This window comes from Pinus tabuliformis, chromosome X (assembly GCF_031772625.1).
Source record: "Pinus tabuliformis cultivar Carrire ecotype Pingquan chromosome X, CPIR1, whole genome shotgun sequence".
NCBI lineage: Eukaryota > Viridiplantae > Streptophyta > Pinopsida > Pinales > Pinaceae > Pinus > Pinus tabuliformis.
This window is the reverse complement of record NC_142308.1, coordinates 631405156-631432297: the sequence shown is the minus strand read 5'-3', so window position 1 is coordinate 631432297 and position 27142 is coordinate 631405156. Positions and strand designations below refer to the sequence as shown.

General features: G+C 38.9%; 1 protein-coding gene across 1 annotated transcript in view; it reads left to right on the top strand.

Moving 5' to 3' along the window:
• Window positions 1-27142, top strand: part of LOC149141578 (uncharacterized) — a 318849-nt gene that overhangs the window by 45139 nt on the left and 246568 nt on the right. Inside the window, exon 2 of the mRNA XM_089446868.1 lies at window positions 23392-23477. Within this exon, the coding sequence (XP_089302994.1) occupies window positions 23392-23477 (86 nt within the window). The remainder of the gene's footprint in view (window positions 1-23391; window positions 23478-27142) is intronic.

The following is a 27142-nucleotide window of genomic DNA, read 5'->3' as shown; positions in this document are numbered from 1 at the left end:
GAGAATCTTTGTAGTTTACTTCCCCTGTCCCACGAAGATCTCACCATCACCCTGCCAAACCTCCAAGCCAAGGAAATAGTGCATAAGCCCCATATCCTTCATCTCAAACTCCCTTGCAAGTTCCTCTTTGCAATCCTAGATCAAGTTGTATGCTCCAGTCAATATAAGGCTGTCAACATAGAGCACTAGAATGAGCGTAATCCCTCCAACCGTGATGTAGTATAGGTTGGCATCTAGCTAACTCTTAGTGAAGCCCAATCCTCGAAGGTAGCGATCAATATGAATGTACCATGCTCTCGGAGCCTGCTTGAGCCCATAAATAGCTCTCTTCAGCCCGCACACGCGTGTCTCTTCTAAACTACTCAAACTCCTCTAGCTGCCCCATATAAATCTCCTCCTCAACCACTCCATTGAGGAACGCTGTCTTCACATTCATTTGGTGGATCTTCCGTAGAATAGTTTTGATGGATGAATATCGTGCCACTGGGGCAAAAGTATGATCATACTATATGCCCTCAATCTGTGAGAAGCAATGTTTTAAAAACCGTTTTTAAAAACCGGTTACCGGTCTAACCGGTCGGTTAGCAAGGCCGCTGGTCTAAACCGGCCAAAAAACCCGGTTGGAAAGGCCATTTCGCCATTTTTTTGTCCTAACCGGTGAAAACCGGCCGGTTTAGGACGGAACCAGTCAGTTTGTATCAAACCGGCCGGTTCTATCCTAAACCGGCCGGTTTTAGGCACGCCCACTGTAAGGTTATAAAAGCATATTTTTGACTGTGTTTTAGGGGTTTTGGGGGGAAACTAAGGGTGTTTCAACCCTAACAATGTTGGAAATTAATGGTAATGTTAAATTCTTAAAGTAAAAGTGACACTTCCTTTAATTTTCATTTTCATCCTTTTACTTAAATTTTTAACATTACCATGAAATGGCTCAGGATGTTTGAGAATGGTTTCGACCTCATTGGATTTCATATGGAGAAACTAGAATTTTAGATTTCACTCAAAATTCAGCAGACTTAATGGTTTTTAGGATTTCATGGTTTGGGGCTAAACAATGAATGCAATCGGAGCTCCAAATGATGAGCAAAACTCCTGATCTAGATCCCATTGTGTTGGATGATATTGATCCAACATCAGAATGGGTGGAGGAGACTGAAGAACCTGTGTTTGAGGCTGATTTTGATATCGACATGGCTTTAGCAGGGGATGAAGCAGATTATGTGGTGGCATCAGAACCAGGATCAGTAGCGGCATCAAGGAAAGGCAAAGAACCAATGGAAGGCTCTAGTCATGCAGGTCGACAAACTTGTGCTTCCATTAGGTCCACTTCTATTGTCATTGGTGGCTTTGATACTGAGGTTGCAGATCAGGCTGAGGCATCCTCAGACTCTGAACCAGATGATGTCTATGTAGCTCCTGATGATGATCTTATATCTAGTAGTGGTGATGAACTTGATAATTGATCATGTGTACACTGAAGACTCGTAGTACGCCAATGGCCTCATAGCTTGCAGCATTGTTTTTGGACTTTATAGGCCATTTAGAGCCTCATTTCTTATGTATTTTGCTATTTTGTCGATGATATGTATTGCACTTGGTGCCATTTTGATATATTCACCTTTACATGGTATATAAATGAGCAAACTTTGCATATTTTGTCTCTGTTGGCTTGGAATCATGGTTTTACATCTTAAAAATAGTTTGTTTCATTAAAAATTAATTATTTAATGTATTTTTTTAAAACCGGTTCGTTTAGACCAAACCAGTCCCGGTTAGACCGGTTCCGGTCGGTAAACCGGTTCATTAGGTGGACCGGTTTGGTCACCGGTTCCGGTTTTAAAAACATTGGTGAGAAGCCCTTGGCCACAAAGCTGGCCTTGTACTTCTCCACACTCCCATCTGCGCTGTGCTTCACCTTGTACACACATCTCGATCTAACTACTGATTTGCCCTCAAGTAGTGGCACAATCTCCCAGGCATTGTTCTTCATGATGGAGGAATATTCCTCCACCATGGCATACTGCGAAACTTGCTAAGAAGCTACCTCCTTGTAAGAAGAAGGCTCAATGTACACCAAATCTATTATCAGTGCCATATAACCTGTGTACCTCTGTGGCTGCCCACTCTACTTGAACATGGTGCTAGGAGCTTCAACCTACTCCTCGGCCTCCTAAATCAACCTCTTGGCTCACCTGGTCTTCTTCCTCCCTGTGTTGGAAGTCTCTGGCTAAGTAGCAGGCTACTCTTGGCCTAGTCTCTCCTCCTCATCCTGCTGTAGATCCTGCTCTGTGGCCCTCTTGTCACTTGGATGAGGCTCGCTTTGTGGTCCTGGTTGTGGCTCTTGCTTGGGAGCGAGTAGCTCCTCGTCAAGTACTACAATTTACTCATGCTCCAAGGAATCTCTTAGGTGTCTATCCTCCTGGAATTTCACATTCTGCTTGAGATATGTCTTCTTTGGACACACGGCAATAAACTCTTGTGCCAAAGATCCGGAAGTGTGAAACATCAGACTTCTTGCTTGTGAAAGCCTCCTTTGGTGCAACTCGTCCAAGAATCCTGTGTGGACTCCTGTTCTGCAGAAATACTGCAATGTTGCATACCTCTGCCCACAAGAACATATGCAGTCCCTGATTATGCAACATGGCCTTGGCCGCTCTAACAATATTGCGGTTCTTCTCTCAGCCTCCCCATTCTGCTGTGGGTTATGAGGTGCTATCAGCTCTCCCCTACTGCCTTCCCTCTTACACAACTCCTTGAAGGCATTGGAGACATATTCTCTGTAACAACCCTTTTTATTATTATTATTATTATGATATATATATATATATATATATATATTTTGATTTGGGTGTATTAAATGGCTTAATTCCCTCTTTCGGGTAGGTCTCCTTCTATACCTGGGGTGCTCATCTGGTACCACCATTCCTTGAGGGACTAGGTACGTTACCCATTCCAAGTCTGTGGAGACTGAGCTAATGGGAGAGTTTTCATGGTACTGACAGACCATGTTGATATGAGGAGGTTGTTTGGATACGAGAAGGTTCTAGTCATTATACATGCAACTCGTTTTATAAGATTTCATCGAGACTACCCCCAATTTGTGGTGATGCCTCTATTTGCTAAGAGCAGAATCCTTTTTGTGGCAGCCTGGCTTTAGAAGCTTGATTAGGGCGGTAGTGGAGTTGGTTTGTTTGTAATGATTAGTTTCTGACATTCATATTGTGGGCATGACTAATGATCAAGCCACTTCCCTTATCGGGAGAGAATATGCTTCAGATTTTACTTTAAATACATTACTGATATGAGCTCTGAATTGATGCAGACATCATTAGTCAATTGCCTTACCTCGTTCTTAGGAACTGCATACACAATATTAGTGCACCAGATTCACGAGATTTTTGTGGTCTTTAGACTGTTGAATGTAATAGCCAATCGTCTCCTTTGGGCTCCAGTGCACCCCGTGCAAATTCCTCCCGTCATAATTAATTTGCTGGGCTAATTCTACCTTTAACCGTATCCAAAATCTAGAATCTCATGCACCCAAAGGGTTGCGGACAGCTCATACACATATCAGATTCACTTTATTAACAAGATAAAGTTACAACCTTCATAATTGGACTGGGACTGTAACAAGGTCTGAAATTCATATAACCAAACAAGAGTTGCAGGCAGTTCATATGTACTTCAGATTCACTCATTATCATTGTGTAAACATAATGCATCCCACGGATAGGCAAATATAAACATTTAAATGTAACTGAGGGCATAGATAAGTAGAACTTAACTGGAGGCTAGGATTGGTGGTGCAATACATGTTACATTATTTGATTTCTACCCAACTAAGCCTCTCATATGTCCATTCCAGACATACAATGCACAGTATAAAGTACAAGCACATACTAGATACTATTACGCATAGTGGCATGACAAGGTTCCATAACATAGATGACAAGACAAGGTTACACGAACAACAATACATGTAGCAGCATGCGGTTGTGTCAATGCACCTGCATAGTACTGAAACAATGGTTGCTCAATCCATGTAACAGCAAATTCAGCCCCCATATGACATCATACCCAACCAGGTTTAAACACTGTGTCCTGTCCAGGGTTAAAATAACTATCATACCCAAGTCATGCAATGACAACATATGAAGTTCTATACTATTAGTCTGCAGCAGTATTCTGTGACAAAACAACTCACCCCAAATATTATAGAGGAACAGCGTATGCTAGAATTTAGACCATCATACCGAGGATATGGCCTTGCGATTTGGTGCTACAGGAGTTGTGCACTGTCTCTGTTTCCATGTAAGAAGGTTAGGTATAGTTATCATCCACTCCCTGACTTGGAACTAGCTTCGCTATTCAATTGTAGACCCACAGTCCTTGGTGACAAAATGACAGTTGCATAAGGTGAGGCTTGGTAATAACAGTTGCATAGTCCTTAACAGCAGGACTTATGCAAGGAACCTCCAGGAACAACTTTATGATAAGCCACAGACATATCATATGACAACATAGCTAATACAGGGAAATGCCAGGAACTGGGCTATAACAGACCACAGTTATTAGTATATATCAATTTGTGCATAAAACAAGTGGTGTCACTTTAGATGGCTTGGAAGCAATAAATTATGTCTGAAGCAACTAGGGAAGCTTCACCCTGACATTGTGAGGTCTTTCAAAGTGCTAGATACCTGGAGATCCAGTCTTAAGGAGGTCTGCCTGATATTTGTTTAAGGCATGTACGCCATCCAATTAGTGCCTAACATTAAACATACAACATTTGTAACATACCACATCTGGTTTGATCAGACATTCCTGATTAACAGGAGTGCCTATACAACAATGTAATCTTGTGTCCTGGAACAATTAGGTATATTAGGAACAACAGAGGAGCATTTGGGGCAACCCAATTAATAAAAACACTCACCAAGGTGTGACTTGGACTGGGCATTGGGATCAGGTTCATGATTTTCCTCCCAACCATTGGCAGGCTGCTAATAATGCAGCTGCCACCCCCTAGCATGTGAAACTTGTCCCCATGTCCAGACCTCCAGGGGTTTCAGAGGTCTAATCTGACCTCCACCCCTCTAGCAAAAGGTACTCCATTGCAGGCTGGTGTCCAGGGCTGAGTTGCACGAAACGTTTCAGAGTTTCCGAAACGGGTACATTTAGAAACATCACCTCCCAAAAATGGAAACGTTAGCCGAAACGTCAGCGGAAACATCATGGTTGTTTGGCTATTTCGACAATGAGTGATGACGACCACAAACCCTCCTTACTTCTCCAACAACCAAGGAACACAAATGAAAAAAAGAAAGCCCAAAGTTGCTTAAAGCCTCATGGGTTTCGCTGTCTCAATGACTTTTTAGGTAGTGGCATGTTTTTTTGTCGAAGAATTGCAATTTTTTCCAAACATCGTGATATTTTGTTTCATGAAAAAATAGTCTTTTTTTGGGGTCGAAAAAATTGTCATTTTTCGACACATCGCTGAAAAATCGACAATGTTATCAACACTAAGCTATGTACTAATCAATTGCTTCTCTACATTGGTTATTAAATGCTATTTCAAGAGGTCCTAGAGTAAGCCTTTTACTGGTCACAACCACTAGTTTAGATGGCATTGGAGGCTTAGCTATAGAGCCTTGCACATGGAATTTTCCCTTAGCGAGTCTCCTATCAGTGATTGCTTACTAAAATTTATAGAACTTAAGTTTTGAAAGACTCAAACCTGGTCTATGTTTGCTATTTGCGTCATTTGGACTAGCACATACCAACACCCCTGTGTTAGTCACCCTTGTGAGATGGCCCCTCACCCCATTATGTGAGTATTTAGATGTTTTTGCATTCACTGCATCTCTATTTGTATGAAGCACCCTTGGGATTGGGATTTTTGTCAAGAATTTCTACATATTGCATAAAGGAGATCTTGGGTCTATTAGAAAATTAGAAAGGCAAAAAGATTTTCGTATGTTGGAAATTACTTGTGATATTATTATATTATTATTAGCTTTCTTTATGTTCTTTATCTTCTTCTCATCAAGTAATCATCAAAAAGCATGAAGATCAATGACGCCAGAAGTAGGCACTCAACCAAGGCTAAAACCCCTATGTAGGGGAAAACCCAGTCAAACTCTTCCACTAATAGATTCAAATCAAATTGAGACAAACCAAGACCTTTGACTAGACCTAAATACCTTCCTTACTCCACCGAGTCGGCCTTCCAAGATGATTATGCAAACTTCAGTAGTCTCTTCTCGTCAACCAGCTTCAATCTAGCTGCTATATAGAATTTCGGCTTTCCAGCTCTTAGATTTTCAACCTCCTTGCGATTCTGAAATTTTCGGTCCCCTTGCAACCCAGAAACTTCGCACGTGTGGCAATAGAAGAAAATTCAGCCTCCTGTTACTTGAAAAAGGTTTCTTCTTCTTCGTTGGGATTTCCTCCTTCTTAGGTATTTCGCTCTTCTTTTTCTCCTCCTGCAACTGCAAATCAAACTTGCTTGTCTTATACTCCAAATGAGGTCGAGTTGTTGCCTATATATTTTGAGGCTCTTGTTGAGGCGACCTGTCCTTAATGAGGCCGACTTGGTGGAGGAGGCCTATTTGACTCATTTTACATTACAATAATTTTCGTTCTTGATATATAAAGCCCAAGAAGGGTCTAATAAATGATGACAAGGACAAGGACTCTTGACATAAACCCTAGAAGCCTACAATGGAGGCTTAGACCTAAAAATAAAATAATAAAGCATGAAACCCATGGTGATAAAATAAATTTCTTTTTCTTTCTTTTGACAAATACATTACATCATGATTGAAAAACAATTATGAAGACAGACACTAGTTACATTCTTCAAAACTTCCTCTTAACTAGAGAGGTATTCATAATTACATATATACATAGGTACTTGGCGAACTCAAAATGATATGTTTCTATGAAGTGTTACAACACATGCAGTGCTGCAGATTAGATATTTGACCAGAGTATCCAATCGGGTGGGTCTAAGGTGTGTTCCAAGCCTTAGCCAATATAGGTACCATCAGGCTTAAACTCTAACACCAACCTAGGGATCTAGGTATCGTATCAAAGGTCGGAGCTCCACAAGACCAACGATACCCTCCCTACTTTGGGATCTGGACATCATTATAGGCCGGCCAAATGTCCTCCCAAGCATCTTGTCACCCCAAGATACTTCATCTCTCCCTACCAAGTAAATCAGATATATCTATTAGTCCAAGCATGCTTCCAAGATGTTCAATTTTATGGAGAGATCCAGCACAATCACAACCCCAATTAGTAATAAACTTTCAATATATATATATATATGTTTAGCACAAACCTTTGGGGTCCTAGAATATTTTGATGTTGCTTAGATCATCATCATATTATCCAAATACATCTTGTCGGAGGTTTCCTTCTTCAATTCACTAACAGTCACAAACTCTATCTCAACACCCTTTTAAATTTTGCTTCATGAACAATCATCTGTAGTGCTTTAGCTATTCTTTGATCTTATTCTTTCCTTTCATATTTCCAAGATCTTGTCTCCTTTCTCAACTTATGGAGGATATACACTTTCCTTCATCCAAGCTCCCTCTCAACGTAGGGAGATCAACAATTTTATTCTTTCAGCTATACATGTTCTTTCTTTTTGTATCATATCATTGGAAAACTTTCAACCTCTCAAAGCTTCATTCCTTCAGGGACATCTTTCTTTCTATGGCAACAAAATCATCTATTCATCTTTAATGTCATCATCATTCTTACAACTTCCCTTTTCCATCATGCTCATCATAATTATCTTGAAGATTGTGTACTTGCAAATCTTCAACAACAAGTACAGTGAAGTACAAATATACAGAAGCATGAAGTCAACTATATCAAAATAGGGTTATCATGAAATTACAATGGAAGCATCAAAACAATCAAGCTTTGGATATCCAAAACATAAATCTAGTTAGGTTCACAGTCAACAAGGGTTACATCTTTTATAACGTAGATTTCAACAATTTTGCTAGGGTTTTGTCACAAACCTTAGATTCCATTATCGAGACTTAAAGCCTTATAGTTAACAATCCAATCATAACATTTTCAATATCATGCCTTAGAATTTCATGTTAAACTCTACTATTGTTTTGTCACAATCCCTAAATTTCATCAACAGAACTAAATCATGGATACCAACAATCAAGTTAGCATTGTAGCATTTTCATATCTAGGGTTCCATTTTTATTTTCTTATATCAATCCCTAGATACATGCATCAAATTTCAAAATTAGATATACATCAATTTTACTAGGCTAGGGTTTCAAGCATATAAAAGCACATACACCTAGGGTTTCATTCCTAGGACCTTACTTTAATTATTACATTGGCTTTTGTTCATAAACCCTAATTCATCAAACCCTAAAAATCTAGGGTTTTATCATATAACCTAGACATTAACAACAAACCCTAAAAGGTTAGGGTTCTATATCAACAAACCCTAATCATTAATAGAGAAGGATTTAATCATATGTTCTAGACTTTTTATTAACAAACCCTAAGTAGACTAGGGTTTTATTGCTATAGACAACATACCCTAAGCTTCAAAAGGCTAGGGTGCTAGGGTTTTATGGTGAACCTAAAGGGTTAGGGTTTCACCAAAATGAACAAATGGCAAGAGATAGTATGACAAGGGTAGATTCAATCTAGTGATTAATCACCCTAACAAGAATCTTTATGATTCAAAACCCTAGACACAAGAGAGTTAGTAATACAAAGCAAATTCCAAATGAAGAATAATCATACCTTCTTGTAAGATGAAGATCTGCAACAAATCAAACATACCTTGACGATATCATCTTCTTTGAAGGGCTTCCTTTGCAATAGATCTTCTTTCATGATTCAAGTCTTTCTTTGAAGTTTCCTCCATAATTCTTGTGTATTCCTGCGAGATTTCCTACCATAGAAAGGATTATGAGTATGCAATACAAATAGAACTTGACGTGTGGAGGAAATCAAACATGAAAGGGGAAACAACAAATAATATACTTATCTTTTGGTAAAATGGTGAAGGTGTTGAAATATGTAACTAGGTTCAGTCTTCATAATGACATATGTAATCATGATTTTATGTATTTAATGAAAAATAAAAATAAATTTATTATTATTATCGAGGCATGGGTTTCATGTTCAAGGTAAATTTATTTTATAGGTCAAGTTCCCATTATGAGCTTCTAGGGCTTGTCATTTAGTCTATAAGTAAAGAAAGTCATTGTCATGTTACATGTTGGACACCTAATCCTCAATGGGTTAGTGTGGAAGTTGAATAGACTAAGTAGTCCAAGAGACTTTGGGATGTGAAACCCAAGAGTCACATAATGTACTATAAATGTATATCTCTTGTTAATAAAAAATTGTACTGCATGTTTTATCTTTCATATTTTCTCTTGCTGCCCATGTGTGTTTAACATGGTATCAGAGCGGGCGATTGCTGGTCCTGCTCCAATTTGAGCCACTTGTTTTGTGGTCTCTATATATATGTCAGTTCTGCGTTACCTGACCTCTGCCTCTGCCTTATTCTCCTCAGACCTGAAATAACCTACCTCTGCCAGCACTGCACATCTGTCCATACTGTCATTAGCGCTGAAGCTGATACGCCACCATTGATGAAGGTCCAGCTCATTGGTATGCGTTGTTGAATGAGATACTTGCGTTCTGTCTGCCACACCTGCGCTGCCCTGACATATTTTATTTATGATTTCTGCGCCCTGTTCATTTGAATATGCTCAGACTCCATAAACGTTTCATATTCTCTGTTCATTGAAACGCTGCTCTGATTTGTTCCAGTCGCACCATTCCATTGAACGCTGTGTTATGGTATTGGCATCAACGCTGGATTGAACGCTGTTCAATTGAAACGCTGTGTTAACACTGTATACCATTCCGTCGCACCATTAATTTGCAAACCACGCCATATGTTTTAACGCTGTCCCATATGTTTCCTTGTCTGTCTGTATTTTTTAACCGCTGTCTCATTGTCTCTTGAACGCTTGAGCTTGTCTGTTTAACGCTGCCATATGTTTGGACGGGCACTGAAACAGGTTTTGTCAACGCTTGAAGCGCTCTTGGCATATATTGAATGGTATATGTATGGTAACGCTGTCCCTTTGAATGGCATTGAACTGCGTTGTATGGTAACGCTGTATAATGGTATTTGAAACGCTGTGGTGGTATTTGAACGCTGTATTGTATTAACGCTGTTTGGTCCAGCGTATATATGGTATTGAACTGCGTTTGAATTATTGAATGCGTTTTTGGTATCAACGTTATGAAGTTATGTTCGAAGTTTGAATGCATATTGCATTGACTGTGGCTTGAACGCTGTGGTATAACGCTGTGGCTTGAACACTGTTAAAAAATGTGTACCTTCTCTTTCAATCTCTATCAAATCTCTACAAAATATGTCCTTTCATCGCTCCACGCTTGGCCCCCTTGCTCTTTATATGTTGTATGACATATTGCTGGAGGAATGCACAGTAGAAGACTGCAGTGGAAGACCGTGAATGTGTTGGTCGTTTCTCTGCATACAATATGTTAAAGTTGACCGTGAGACTGTGAAGACCGTGGTATGCTTCATAAGTTGATATATGCATTGATGGATGTTCTATTGCGTGATTTGCGAAGACTGTGTGCCTCTTTTTATAATCCGTGTTTGATTACTCCCGCATTGGTCTCTGCGGAAAGTTCCATGTGAATACCATGAAGTATTTATGCTCTGCGGTACATAGATTTTTGAAGACCGTTTATGGTTAATGTTGTGTTAATGGTATGGAGTATTGTAAATTGGCTCTGCATTGAATTTCTTTGAAGACTGTGGGTTTATACATATGCCCGTCCAAATTTGAATGCGTTGAATGAATGATGGTATTTAACGCTGTTGAATGCACGCTGTTTTATAGAATGGTCCAGCGTATATATTGAATAGTATTGAACACGGTATATGTTGAATGCGAATCAACATTTTATTGAATGGTATTAAATGGTAACACTGTCCCATTTTAACGCAGCGTTTGAATTGTTGAGTGGTATCGGACATTCTAGATCATAGCATCCGTTTAAAAACTCTTGGACTCCCGCGACCTGGTTATGTAACAGTTCCTGTGGCTAAATGCGATATCTTCACGAGAAAAGGATTTGATTTAGCTATGATTTGTTCGTTTTGGTCATGGAGTTTGATTATTGAGGGTGTTCTTGTTTGGATAAGGAATTCCTTTACTACAGTTCGTGGATTTTTAGTGCCGTGCAGTTCAAATATTGGTATTTCTTGGTAGGCGGATTTGTCTGAGGTCCGGTTTCCATTAAGCTTTAGAGTTTCTGGAATGGTAATGTTGCATGTGAGGGGAATTCCTTCTTATTCTATCTGCTTTCCCTGTTATTAAGGTTTTGTTCAAGGTCGAATCTAGACCATGTGATGCTAGAACCTTTTTGGATTGATTTTGTTTCACTTTGTACGTATAAGTTTGTGAAACAGTAATGTCGATGATATAAATTTGCAAAGGAGTGCAAATTGTTCTCCCTGCTGCACGTAATGACTTTGACAATCCTGTAAAAGATCTTACTGTCGGTGATAAATTCTTTGCTCTTCGGGGTGGAAGTAGGTATATTCTTTTAGGACAACTTGATAATAATAGCTAATATTCTTTTAGAACTGCCCAACAATATTGTACTTGAAGTTGTGGCATTGAATCAGTTCATCCTATCATCTGGGATCTCCTTCAGCCACATGGTAAAGATAAAAAAATTGGGTGTCTTCGGTGGGCAGGCATGCTTGAACGATGGAAAAGGTACATGATAGTCGCTGTTATCAAAGTACAAAAGTTGGCAACTGCAGGCTGATATATTATTAAAATCAAAGCATCTTCAAATCAAGTTCTATCAGTTTGTGTTCGAGTTGTCCTTTGTGGGCAGATTTTATCACTGTCAAAAAGTCAAATCTCCTTAATAATTGGCTGCATATACATCTGAAGCAGGGGCGAGTATTCTCTAATCTCCTGGAGGTTTTCCTGAAACTGTGCATAGTTGGAAGGCTCTTGAAAGGTCATGGTAAAATGCTATGGTATATATGACCAGCACTATACAGTTTGCTAAGTATTTGGACATGAGTATTTGAAGGATTCAAGCAAGTTTGTAGTTGCTGCTGCCCCAAGTGTGGCATTGTATTTAAAACCCATTATAGTTTCTGTCTACATATATATATATGCATTGATTCCCTGATTCATTTGCCACACATTTATACAAGATATTGCTGTGTATTGTAAGTGGATATATTTTTTTGCATTAAGTAATAATTGTGATCAGTTTTTAAGGTGTAAATCTAACATTGAAGAAAAATGGCCAGAATCAATGAAGTAGTAGAGTTCATGAAAACTCTTATACAATCTACTGTTGATGACACATTACAAATCAGCAAAGGATCTCTCTCAGAAATTCAGACATGTCTACAAAATGCACAGGAAAAGATCGACTTTTTGCAGCTTGAATCTCAGCTACAGCAAGAAGAATTACAGCGATGGAGTCATCATTCTGAACCTGTTTCTGTTCAGAAGATTGAAACAGACTCCCATAAACAGCGAGACAATAATGTTACAGTGCATTTAAATAAAGCAACAATTGTACATGCAGATGCAGAAACTCAATCTACACTTCCCAAGCCTATCATTAGACCTTGGGAACAGCTTGTCCACAACAAGCACAGAACTGGTCTTGGATATGACAAGGACTTGTCCTTTCATATTCCAGACTACGCCAAACCCATTCAGTTTCACAGTGCTGGATTCATTCATGACAGTTCACCTGCTCCTCATGACAGTTCAGCTTCAGCTGTTCCAGATTCTGCCTCTCTTCCACAACAACAACAACAACAGATTGTGAAATGCCAACACTGTGACCGAGTTGGCCATTTGAAAGATAACTGTTTTGATCTTCATCCATGTAAGCACTGTCATAAAACCAGTCATTCTTCACACAGATGCTTCAGAAACAAACGTCTTGCAAGAACAAAGATTCATCTTGGATGGATCGCTTCTTGGCAATGGGCATCAACAGCCAAGAAGATATTCCAAACACATGTCAGAACTTGCTCCAGAGTATTGAAAAGTCTTGCAGTTGAGTTTTCTCCATCATCTCACCTTGTATCTGACAGGGGGGGAAATGATGGTCATCTACAAGCTTCAAAGTCACATCAAGCGAGCCTGAGCCACAACCTGCCACACCAGTTTCAGAGTTGTAGCCAGAAACAAAGATGCCCGTGAACATGCCTTCAGTTGGCAATCTGGGACACTTCCTCTAGCAGAAGACTTCAGCTTCTTGCCAGTTTTGGAAGAGTTCTAGGAACAAAATTGAGAACACTTCCTCTAGCAGAAGACTCCAGCTTCTTGCCAACTTTGGAAGAGTTCCAGGAATTGCATTAAGCATTCCAGAGTTGTTGGTTATCCTTAAACCATCACAGGTTGAGACTTCCCTTTTCAGGTTGAAGTTCTCCCTTTTATGCGGGGTGAGACCTCCCTTTCATGGTTGAAGGTTTCCCTCTTTAAAACAATAGGATCACTTCCTCTAGCAGAAGACTTCAGCTTCTTGCCAGTTTTGGAAGAGTTCCGGGAACTGCACTAAGCGTTCCAGTGTTGGTGGTCATCCTTAAACCATCGCCCTTTATACCAACATTTCAGAGAGCACATTTAGCCTAGTGCTGCCATGCATTTTTGCACATTTTGTATTATAGCTCTCTTCTTGGACTCATACATAACCCTTCGGATTAAGGGGGGGAATGTTGGACACCTAATCCTCATGGGTTAGTGTGGAAGCTGAATAGACTAAGTAGTCCAAGAGACCTTGGGATGTGAAACCCAAGAGTCACATAATGTACTACAAATGTATATCTCTTGTTAATAAAAAATTGTACTGCATGTTTTATCTTTCATATTTTCTCTTGCTGCCCATGTGTGTTTAACATTACATGTATGAAAGACCCTTCTTGGGCATGTTGCATATTCTAAAAAGAATTTATTTAAGTCAAAGTTGAGTCAAAAGACCCTCCAAGACCTCGTCATGGTGCAATGAACAAGTCAACCTACTCAAGCAACAAGTCGCCCTAAAGGCAGTTACAAGTCGACCTACAATCATGGACAAGAAGCCTATATAAAGGAGGACTCGACCTCATTCAAGAACTCCTTGATCACACACACAAGTTCGATCAAGGAAGAGGAAAAAGTGCAAAGAAGAAGAGGACAAGAAAAAGAAAAGGAAATTGAATTTTTGGGTATTCTTCTCACATGTGCACAATGGAGACACACCAAGTGATCAAAGAATTCGATTTTCTGGGGCGAGGTTTGTTGAGGAAATCGAGTTAGTGATCAGAGTTGTAGTGAGGGGCAGTTCAGCAAGGGATTTTCATCCGACGCTAAAGAATACATAGTAGAGAGGCAACGTAGTGCCGGGAGAGACAACGCAGGCTCTAGAAGGGTTGACGTAGAGGCCAAAGTGATGACCCAGAGGACACAGAAGGCTGATGCAAAAGCCGTAGAGGCTGACGTTGGGCCTCAGAGGCAGCGCTGGGGAGATTGTATGGGGCAGACTAAGAGCAGATTAGCAGATTTTGAGCCAGGAGAGGGTGACGCTGATCCTGAAGGAGTGACGCAGTTCCAGAGCAGTGATTGGAGCAGCTTTTGCTGTCCAGCATAGGGAACAACCAGAGTCGTTGTGGGGTTTGATCATCCGCTTGTTGATTTGCCGCAATATTTGTCTTCGAATAGAGGTGCTATTGCCAAGGATATTCTCTGTTGGGTGAGCCATTTTTGGCACCCTAGTTGTATTCACGAAATCTGCTTAATAATACAAACCCTCTATATGCTGCACCGGTTTTCCTGAATTGGGTTTTTCCGGGGATGGTTGTCCAAAAATAACGATGTCCCTTATGTTATTGTCTCTGTTTATTTCAGTACATGATTTGTATATTTGTGAAGGCTGTAATAGTGTTTACTTCGATGTTTATGCAATTAAATAACTTGTTAATGTAAAGAACAAGTAGGTGAGTGTAAACCAGTAATTGCAGTAGGGGTTTCTGATGTGTTAGATTCAGGAATTTTCACTGAAAGTAAGGGCTCAAAGGATTGTTATAAAATCCATCAAGGACCCCCTCATACCTTATGTATCAAAATTAGAGACATCAAAATAAATATAGGACAAGCGAGTAGAATTGTTCACTGTAAGTATTGCAGGAGAAGTGATATCATTAAGACAAGAAATCTACAAGATGAAGATATCAAAGGAAGATGGAATAGCCTCATACTTTATGAGGGTACCAGAAATAAGAGACCAACTACAAGAATTGGGAGAAATATTGTCCGATAAAGAAATGACCACCATAGTGTTCAATGCACTACCAGACCAATGGGGCAATTTTACATCAAGCATCTATGGAAAGAAATAAGCTACCCCATTCAATGAACTTTGGTCATTATGTAAAATTGAAGAAAGCTGATTGGTCAAGTGCAAGCATTTGCTGGCATGGCTAAGAGGAAAGGAAAGTTTGGAAGGTTTGGTCCTCAGAAAAAGAACAAGAAGGATATGTCGAAAATCCAATGTTATGGTTGTCATGAATATGGGCACTACAAGAGAAATTGTCCTAAACTTAAGAAGGACAACAATAAAAGAGGAAAGGAAGAAGCCCATATCACCGAAGAAGTGGAAGAACCGGAGAAGAAGAAATCAAAGGAGGAGGAAGTGAGAGATCTCTACTATGACTGAGATAATCTCCTCGACTAAGTTCTATTCAGTTTTATAAATAATAGCTATCATGATAGGAAGCATTGTAAGTATGATAGGATGCATCATATTAGGATATGGCATCGTGAAAGAAGCATACGATTGAAGGAAGAGCTCATTATAGTAGCTTGAAAAGAAGAGTTGAAGTAGAAGTCTATGTCGCAATCATCACATAAAGGAAGTAGCTTGTGGTAACCTCATTGAAAGCATGCATAAGGTTGAAAGAAAGTCATCTAGCATGATAGAAGAAATTCATCATACATCATCATCATGAGAAAGGAGCTTCTGCCGGATGAGGATAGTCTAGATCCTCTGTTGGAATCTTCATTAGAAGGTCCACATCTACTTGGAAGAAGCAAGTGTCTCGCTGATCATTCCACCTTGTGTGGGATACATTGTTTACAAGGATGATTGTATGGTGACAAAGGAGTGCAACAGGTCAAGTTTATTGAAGTACTTTCAATCAAGGAAAGGAAGTCTAGATGACCGAAAAGAGAAAAGAGGTATGTACATGTTTATTTGATTAAGTCATGTCATCATATAGTTGCAGATGGTATGGGTAAGTGCTCTACCTTGTGAGCATGATCAAAGAAAAGGGATGTCTTCCTTTGGAAATATGTGTACGAAGGCATGATTCACATATTGAAAAGATGAAATCAGCATAATATGTCCTCATATGAAGTGGTTGACAAAGATAAAGGAACTATGAATGGAAATTCATGGGGAACAATATATGAGGAGATCGTGAGAAGTGCATCTATGGAAATCAACATCCGATGACCAGAAGAATTGGCCATGATATCTCCATGGAGAAGGCATGAAGACCCTGGTAAGGTCTACAAAGAAAGGAGAACCTTGACATTGAAATTCTTGGAGACGTGCTTATGAATGTGCAAGATGTTGATGTTACAAGCAAGATGTCATGATGAAAGGCCATCACAAAAGGCAACTTTGATTTGATTGTTCATTTTTTATTTTTGAACAACATCTAGATGGATTGATAAAAGGCTACTGAAAAAGAGTTGTAGATGTCACCTACAACTAGAACTCATGTGGTGGGAGGGAAGATCCTAAAAGAAACATGACATGGAAGAGGTAGTTGTATGAAGGAAATCTAGATGTGGACTAGAAGGCCTCTTTCCGATATGGAGAAGGATGACATGACTGAATTGAAGAAAGTGATGGATGGCTGATGCCCTATAAGATAAAGGATTCATAATAATGAAGATAAAAATTCATGACATCGAAAAGAGGAGCTCAACAAGCAGCTAAAGGTCCCATGATCTCCACTAAAGAAGAAAGTTGCTATTGGAAACAAGTCCTTGGTTAAGAGGGATCTTGGAAGCAAGTCCTTGGTTAAGAGGGAGCTTGGAAGCAAGTCCCTAATTAAGAGGGAGAGCTTGGAAAAGTCCTTCGATAATAGGGAGCTTGGGTACATCCTTTTACAGGAATGGGTGCATTCCTTTATTGGAATGGGTATATCCTCCCTAGTTGAGAGGGAGAGATAGACACATCATTCTTGTCTTCACTTTGGGAAGAAAGAATGGAGGATTGGGTAAGCATTTGGCATCTGATACTCTTTGAGGATGAAGTAGGGCATCCAAGATAAGAGTAGTCGAAGAGGATCGATATTCTTTGAAAACTAGGAATCCAAGGTAATAATAGTCCTGGAAGGACATACTCTATGAACACCCGGGTGGGGTATGTACCTTGAGAGACAAGGATGATGGTGTCTGTCAGTCATTGGGCTCGCCAACATTATGCTCTGACCTTGTGGAGAGATAGAGCTGTTAGTCAAGGCCTTGTTATATGACAATGCTGGTTGGTATGATGCTAAACAAATGGGTTACCAATCCAACTCTTTTTATGAGAATTATTTAGATTGAAATGTCCAAGTACCTTGTATGGATTATGAATACCTCCCTATTTAAGAGGGAATGTTGAAATATGTAACTAGGTTCGCCTTCATAATGACATATGTAATCATGATTTTATGTATTTAATGAAAAGATAAAAATAATTTATTGTTATTATTGAGGCATGGGTTTCATGCTCAAGAGAAATTTATTTTATAGGTCAAGCTCCCATTGTGAGCTTCTAGGACTTTTCATTTAGTCTACAAGTCAAGAAAGTCATTGTCATGTATGAAAGACCCTTCTTAGGCATGTTACATATTGTAAAAAGAATTTATTTAAGTCAAAGTTGAGTCAAAAGACCCTCCAAGACCTTGTCATGGTGCAATGAACAGGTTGGCCTACTCAAGCAACAAGTCAGCCTAAAGGCAGTTACAAGTCGGCCTACAATCATGGATAAGAAGCCTATATAAAGGAGGACTTGGCCTCATTCAAGGACTCACTGATCACACATACAAGTTCGATCAAGGAAGAGAAAAAAGTGCGAAGAAGAGGACAAGAAGGAGAAAAGGAAGTTGAATTTCCGAGATTGTTTTTGGGTATTCTTCTCACATGTGCGAAGTGGATTAGGGCATCCTTCTACAACAACAAGTATCAAATTGCAGTCATCTTCAATGGCCAAGTTCTGGGTCAAGAAAGGTTTGTCTAGCAAGTTGAATTGTCAAGGAAGGGAAGTCAAGTCAGGTGAAGAAGAAAGGAGGCAAATTTGTCCACTTCCAAGCCACACGTGACCTAGGGTTTCTGTAGAAGAAGCCAAAATTGCAGGTTTACAATAGCTAGTCGAATTTTTGATCTAGGGCCGAAATCTGAAGTAGTGGAACAAGTTTGACCAATGTTGACTTGGAGGAAGAGGAGTTCATCAAGGAGGAGCTTTGACTTGGTTGTGGAAGGGTTTTGGTCAAGGGTTGTAGGTCTTGGAATTCGTCAATTGAAGTTCTATAAGAAGAGAAGAATTCTTGTGGTTTTTCCTCTTAGTTGGAAAGGTTTTGGCCCTGGCTGATCACCTATACTCTTGTGTCCTTTGTCTTATTGTTCTTTATGGTCTCGTAGCTGTTTGATGAAGGGAACACAATAATAATGAAGTTGAAGAATAATCTAATCAAGATAAGTAAAAAGACATCACAAATAGTTACCAAGAAAAGAGAAATCATCTATCTAGCTGCCCCTAGATTTCTCAACAAAAGGCTCCCACTTAATCCAATTTTTCTGAGGGATACCTACAACTTATCAAAAACAATTCAAAAATTTCTAGCAAGACATATTAGATATATGAACTCTAGAAATCAAAGTATAAAAGAAAACTTTACAAAACCTAAAACAATAGTCTATGATATAAGTAGGAGGATATGTAAGAGACTTAATAATATAAGTCTTTGACTTCAGACTCTTTGGTCTTGTTCTTCTTAGGTGGAGCTTCATCTGCAACTGTGGCATGTTCTCTTTCTCTTTTCTTGTCCTTGTTCCTAGGATTTTCAGGACATTGATTCTTATAATGTCCCATCTTATGACAATGATAGCACTTTACTTTAGATAGGTCAATCTTCTTCTTTGGTCCTTTAAACTTCTTGTTTCCTCCCTTTTTCTTGTAGTGAGCAAAATATGCATTGGATGTGATGTTCTCTTCATCTTCCTTCTTATTGTTTGTTAATGAGATGTGAGCTTCTTCTTGACTGCATGCATACTACATTTCTTCAAAAGATGGTGTTTCTTTCCAACTGCTAATACTTGATGCAAAGACACTCCAAGATTTTGGTAGACCTAGTAGTGCAACAATCATAAACTCTTTATCTTGTATGACTTCGTCAATAGCTTGGAGCTCATCTCTTATTCTGGAGATTCTTACAAAATAGGAAGATACAATATCATCTTTTGTCATCTTTATTGTTCTTAGTTCATTCTTGAGACTAGCTATTTGTCTAATGTTCTTGATGGTGAATAGTTTGGAGAGAGTTTCATACATCCCTTTTGCAGTATCTATATTGGATATGTAGGGAATTAAGTTATCCTTCACTCCATCTACAATTAGATTCATGGCCAATATGTCTGTTCCCTTATACTTTTCCTTTCCTACATCATCTGAAGGTTCCTTGACTTTTCCTAGTACAAAATCCAATACTTTATGTTCTGCAAGGATGAGTCTATCCTCTTCTTCCATGCCCTATAGTTTGTGGCTCCTTCTATTTTGTTTTCTGTCTTCGTTGATGTAGCCATAATAGTCCTTCCTTTTTCTTTATATTGTCCTTCTCCTTATGGTCTGCTTTGAAACCTTATCTTAACCCTTTCTTCAATAGATCTTCAAGCTGCCTTTTTCCTCTTCTTTCACCTTAGCTCTGATACCATGTTAGAAAATCAGAAAGGCAAAAAGATTTTCTTATGTTGACAATTACTTGTGATATTCTTATATTCTTATTAACTTTCTTTATGTTCTTCTCATCAAGCAATCATCAAATCAAAAGCATGAAGATCAATGACACCAGAAGTAGGCACTCAGCCAAGGCTAAAACCCCTATGTAGGGGAAAACCCAGTCAAACTCTTCCACTAATAGATTCAAATCAAATTGAGACAAACCAAGACCTTTGACTAGACCAAAAGACCTTCCTCACTCCACCAAGTCAGCCTTCCAAGATGATTATGCAAACTTCAGTAGTCTCTTCTCGTCAACCAGCTTCATTCCCGCTGCTAGACAGATTTTCGGCCCTTTAACTCCCATATTTTCGGCCTTCTTGCAATTCTGAAATTTTCGGTCCTCCTACAACCCATAAACTTCCCACATGTGGCAGTAGAGAGAGAAAATTCGGCTTCCTTTTGCTTGACAAAGGTTTCCTTCTTCTTAGGTATTTCACTCTTCTTTTTCTCCCACTGCAACTGCAGATCAAACTTTCTCGTCTTATGCTCCAAATGAGGTCGGGTTGCTGCCCATATATAGTGGTTTTGAGGCTCCTGTTGAGGTCGAGTTGTCCTTAATGAGGCCGACTTGGTGGAGGAGGCCTATTTGACTCATTTTACATTACAATAATTTTCTTTCTTGATATATAAAGCCCAAGAAGGGTTTAATAAATGATAACAAGGACAATGACTCTTGACATAAACCCTAGAAGCCTACAATGGAGGCTTAGACCTAAAAATAAAATAATAAAGCATGAAGCTCATGCTAATAAAATATTTTTTTCTTTCTTTCTTTTGACAAATACATTACATCATGACTCAAATACAATTATGAAGACCGACACTAGTTACATTCTTCAACAGGGTCTTTATGGATGATGGAATCATGTGCTACATTTCCCCCCACTTTGCTGTCATGCTTCCATGTCTATTCCACTGTGTATATGGGGAATTTCAAATTTTTGTAAGTAAAAGAGTGTATGTTGTCACGACCTGTAAATGCTATTATGATTTGTTTGACTGTCAAACAAAAAATTGTTCCACAAAAATTCTTAAAAGGGATCATATTTTCGATCATAGGTGGGCAAAAATGGTGAACAAGATGAAATATAATGAGGTACAACTGCTAACTTAGAGCACATCATGGTAGTCTCTACAATCTACAACATCTCTGATGGTTTGACCTACAATCAAAAAATAATATAGAGAAGCAATGATACAACAAAGTAGGCAAACAAAGGTAAGTATAGTGCATAACTGTACGGTTCTAAACTTCTAAATTAAATTCTCAAATGTAAAATGCAGGGATAACAACCTAACAATAATGTAGGCAGCAGGATGGAGGTTATTATTTACAGTATACAAATAAAATCCAAATGAGGGCTAACAATAAGGGTGATATGAGGTCATGACTCTTGACAGTGTAATTATAGGAAAAAGAAATTATGTATTTAAATTTGTCACGTTAAAAAATTTAGACTTAAAGCATGCTGTATTTACAAAGTTTTAGTATACTGTTTTTACAAGTATGGAAAACTTGATCATTTTTAGTCGAGAATCATATAACTCAAGGAATAATTGCAAGTGATCAATAATAAAACTAAAATGGAAGTCTTATTCATAAATTCCATAGATCTTCCTCAATGAGAATTTATTCGTAATTCAAGTTATGTTCATGTGAGGGCTGTGAATTATACTTTCTACACAAGTCAAAGTTTAAGAGGATGAAAATGATCAAGGTCTTCACAATGGCATCAAGCACCCTGAATTCTGAAGGGGCTACAGGTAGCGATGTTTATATAACACCACCTACTGCAGAGAGGCTAAAGGCTTTGTGGCTGTAAGAAACAATGCTTGGGTTGTCATCAATACTGCCCTTGCTTAGTGGTGCAGAAATGATTTTTGAACAAGACACGAAATGGACAATTAGAGTCTGGTAATCTACCCAACAAGATATGCTAGGAGCAGAGCTTCACTGGTCAAGCTTGTATTTAAAATGAGCAAAGAGGTTGCTGTGGAATTTCTCCTGATCATGAATATTATGCTAGGAAGTGTAGGGGTTGACAAGTGAGATTTTAAATTTACAGTACAAAATCGCGAAGTTCAAGATGTTTGATCTTAAGAATCATACAGTATAGGAAATAAGAACCATAATTGGTATTTACATACCTGTAGGTTGTTTGACTGAGTTGAACCCCGCTCCCACTGTTCACTGTTCAGTGCTGAGTCTGCTGACTCCAGTTTATCTGTTACTCACTGTGGTTACTGCTTGCCACATTCTGATTGTGCCCACTGCTTTCTGCTGTCTAAACTATAAAACAACTGGCCACTTTCTGCTCAAACTTCAAAGTCTGACCGCTACTAGAGACAGTTGCTCATTTTCTGTTGTCTTGGAAGTGGGCCAAGGCGTCGTACTCTAGAGACATAAGGTTTCAAAAGGTGGCAGAAACCCTTTTAAAAATTGAAATACTTAAACCTCCATTGAATTTGACCATGGATCCACGTGTAGTGTTAATGAATCTATTTTTGTAGCTCCTTCATATTTTAGCTATCAAATCACTGCACAGAGGTGGGTCCTTTGTCCAACAAACAAGGGGGTCTCATATACCAATTTGGTGTTTGCCTTGGCCGCGACTTTAAAACTAGATTATTATTATTATTATTATAAATGCTGTGTCAATTTTTTGACAAGGTGCTTCCTATTATTACAATGTGGCAAGCATATTCTTCCCCAGTTTTGGAATATTTCAATTTTACAATCAAATGTAGCAAGCTAAAGGAAGATCCCTTTGGCTAAGAAGCCATTAACAGGGGGTATCTATATCGCCAAAGCTGTTCAGGACTTGCACCTGATTCCAACTGCTTGAAATAGCTTACTCACATCGGCAAGATGGCTTCTAAGGGGAAAATCTTGTCTTTGTGGAATTTGGACCTTGGTGTTGGAACTTGGGGGGTGTGGTTGGGGTGGGTTTAGTGGGTGATATCACCATCCCCACTTAACCATTGAACCAAGATCCTGTTGACAATGCTCCATCAATTTTCATCTGCCAAGGAATTTATTATTGTTGTGATTATTTTATTTTTCCAAATTTTTGCAAGTTGAGAATTTTATTGCTGCATTGTCTGTATTTGTTTATTTATCTAATTTTTGAAGCTTTAAAGATTTTGATATAATGTTTTTTTAGAAATTTAATTCTGAGGTATCTTTCGTCCACTTGTTTATTAGTTATGAATTCTTATATGATTAATTTGTTTTAATATTATCTGTTTTTATTTTAGGAAGGAAGCCATGGTTTGCTGGAGGCTGCACACTATATAAAGGGACAGTTGGAGGAGTTTTCTGGTCGAGCAAATTCAAATGTCAGGTAGGCAAAACATGTAGCCTTTTCAAGAAATTTTGATTTCGCATCGATGCCTAAAAACATGGATATCTTATTTTTTTGTTGCCCATTATGTATTAGAAACTTGGAGGATGGTGTCAAAGGGCTGTATTAACACATGTTGATAAATTAGGTAAATTCTGATTGTCTAAGTTACATAGGAAGATAAATGTGCACAATTCAATCCTTTTGTTTTAAAAAAAGACAATATATGTATTTGGTTACACAATGCAATAACTTGCCAGTGCATCACTAGTTTGGTGCTTCAATTATATATTCACTTTTTTTCTGTTTTTGGAAAATGCCTCACATCTTTCACTACCAAAAAGTAGAGAATATTTAAAACAATACACATTAGATCCAGTGCTTGATTATACATGCTATAAGGCCTCCACCTATGGATGGTAGTGGGTATCGAGGGTTCCTGCAGAAGGTTATAATGCAAGATGTTGCTTGCCTGATCAGTGGACGGAGTGGTGAACTGTTCCATGTTGCCTTTATATGAGTTCAGATGCCTTTGGCACATGAGCCAGACATGCGGACCCTAGGGGCAGAGCATTCCTTAGCCATTGGAGTTACCTTTAGATGCACATGGGTGCAGTCGGATGGACTTGGATGAATGGCAGTAGGAACACAGCCTAGGTGGGCGTGGAGATAGGCAGTGCAAAGGGTTGCAATGTTAGACATTACCTGCTCAATTAATGGATGGAGTGGTGAACTATTCCATTTTGCCTTTATACTAGTTGGGATACCTTGGTCGCAGGAGTTGGATGTGTGGACCCAATTGGAATTACCTTTAGATGCACTTGGGCATAGATGGACTCCCTTGGGTGTAGTTGGATGAACTTGGATTGATTGGACGGACTGGATGGACTTGGGATGACCTAGGACGACTTGGAATGAGTTGGGCTGACTTGTGTGGATGATCGACAAACAAGTCAACAAAGGAAGCAAGTTAACGAATGGCACTTGGGTCCACCTTAGGTTGAAGGGCTTGCAAGTGCAAAGAGAGTTTCATATAACAGGTTGGTGTCTCAAAAGTCTTAAATTTTCTAACCCCAGAACTTCATAAATTATTTCTTTGTGATTATCTTGCTGAAAATTAAATTTAATATAGCTCACAGAAGAACATGCACACACTAGTGATTTTAACTGGCAAAATAAAAATTATTGTGGAAGCAAATAAAACCAATTTCCACAACATAAAGCAAAATATTTCTTCCTTTCAAATCAGCTTCTTATTAAAAATAATATCAAAGCTTACAAGGGATCCTTTACTATGAAAATGGACCGTTGAAAACAAATACAAGCTACAACAAAATTTTTGAAATTAACTGGGCACCTGTACGGCTTGTATGGCAATACAGAGACTCCTTGGATCAACCCTCAACCTGCTGGCTGCTCTCAGCTTGCTGTATGATCCCGCATGGCCTGTTGTATGACCATCCGTAGACCTGCCGTATGGCCTGCACATACAGCTGTTGTACTGTCCATGCATGTTTGGATTGCTGCAGTTGCTGTACGACCCATGTGTACACTCGTCAACTTGCAACTTGGCTTCCTTGTATAGCCTGCTGTGTGGGGAGATCACTCTGCTACAATTTTCTGCTTGTCTTTGCTGGACATAATCACTGGATGAAAGTACTTTATCACCCTTGCTGAGATTCAATGTCTCTTTTGTCTTTCTCCTTCACCTAGCTTTGCCTTATTAATCTTGAGTTATTGACCTAATTAATTAACCATTGATGACTAAGTCTCCATAATTTTAGTCTCTCAATGAAATTGACGGTTGAGATTAAGTCCCTAACAATGGTCTAGATTCATTTAATTCACTAATGTAAAAACCTTTACATTTCATTAGACCAAAGTCACTTTTATAAAAAGCGCTCCGCTCTAATAATTCCTTTAAGTAAAGTGAATTTGCTAAGGCGAAGACTTTGGATGACTTCCACATGTCTTGACACAAAAACCTATGTGGAAAAACCTGTTTGAGCTACAAATATCAACACTCCCTCCTAGTGAGAAAGGTATTCTGCACCACTACAAGCTTGTCCTTGTAAAATACAAAATTACCTTTGACCAAGGGTTTGGTCAAAATGTCCGCAACTTGCTCATTTGTAGATATATACTGAAGCTTAACTGCTCCTTTTTTGGATCTTGTCTCTGATGAAGTGATCCCTGATCTCAATATGTTTGGACCTGCCATGGACCACCCAAACTTGGGAGAAAACCCACCAACTCTTCTTCTATGAGAAATTTTCTTCACCAAGGTTTATAAAACCAAATTGTCTAGAAATCTATGCCGAAAATCCAAGTCCAAACTTAAGTCAAATTTGTTCTCTCTCTGCTCCCATGTGGGGCTAATATAGAAAGAGAGATGATGATGAGTGAGTGATCAAATGAAGTGTCACATCATCTATATATATACAAGTCGAATGGATACATTTACCCAAGGGACACACCCTTTCATGGTGCGATCGACTTGTCCCTTTTGAGCCTACATGAAACCCAAAAAGCAAAATTTATTTTATTTTAATTTCTATATTTTTTCTAGGCGAATTTAGGAAGCTTCTTGGCATGCGGGAATACCTCCCGATGCTACACAAAAATCAACACTAATTAAACAACCCTACAAGTAACTTACCAATCCAAATTCCCCTTCACTACTTGCCATACTTGCTACCATATACTCTACCTTGGCTAAATTGGGTGTTGCTGAAGTTTGCTTCTTGCTGAAACATGATGTGATTGCTGATCCAAGGCTGAAGCAACTCCTTTAGGCGCTTTTCCTGTCTTCACTCCATCACCTCCAAAATACCTCAGACCATATTCCATTATACCTCTCAAGAACCTAAGCACATGCTTCGCTACTACCCAATGCACTTGTCTCAGCTTCACCATGAATTGGCTCAATATGTTCACATCAAAACAAATATTTGGCTCAGTGTTGACCAAATACATTTAGAAACCAATCGATTGTGTGTACAATGTGGGATCCACCAATTCTGAATATGTAGTCACAACCTTCTTTAGATTGGTGATCATAGGTGTAGCCATAGGCCTACACATGGCTGCTTGGGAGCGGAAGTGGGAGCAGGGAGCGACATTTTTAAAAGTTGCCGGGTTGGGAGCGATTTTGGGAGCGAATTTTATATAATATATATTTTTATATATTTTGATGCATATATGTCAACAAAAGCATGTAGAATGATGAATTATTGATAAAAAACATAAAAACATGGATTAAACCATATAACATCATTCATCTAGTAGTTATAATCTTCATCAACCACAAGTGCACAAATTACAAGTTCTCATTTATATATCATGTAAGGGTGCACATAACCAAAATAGCATCTAGTGCAATCCATCTCTAAACCAAAAATACATCAACAAATAGGCTCTAGATGGCTGGTCTCTAGCATCCAAAAAAAGAATGCTACAACAAATACCTACATATCATCAAAATCATTGCTTATCTTAGGATCTTTTTCATTAATATCATCCTCTAAGCATTAATATAAGATAGAAAAAACATAGCTTCTCAAGTCAAGATTTTGTTTGAGTGATGGGTACATTTTTAGTAGGGTCATGATAGAGGAGTTCGACAACCAATGTCACTAACATCAAGGTACATGGAGTGCTTGGTG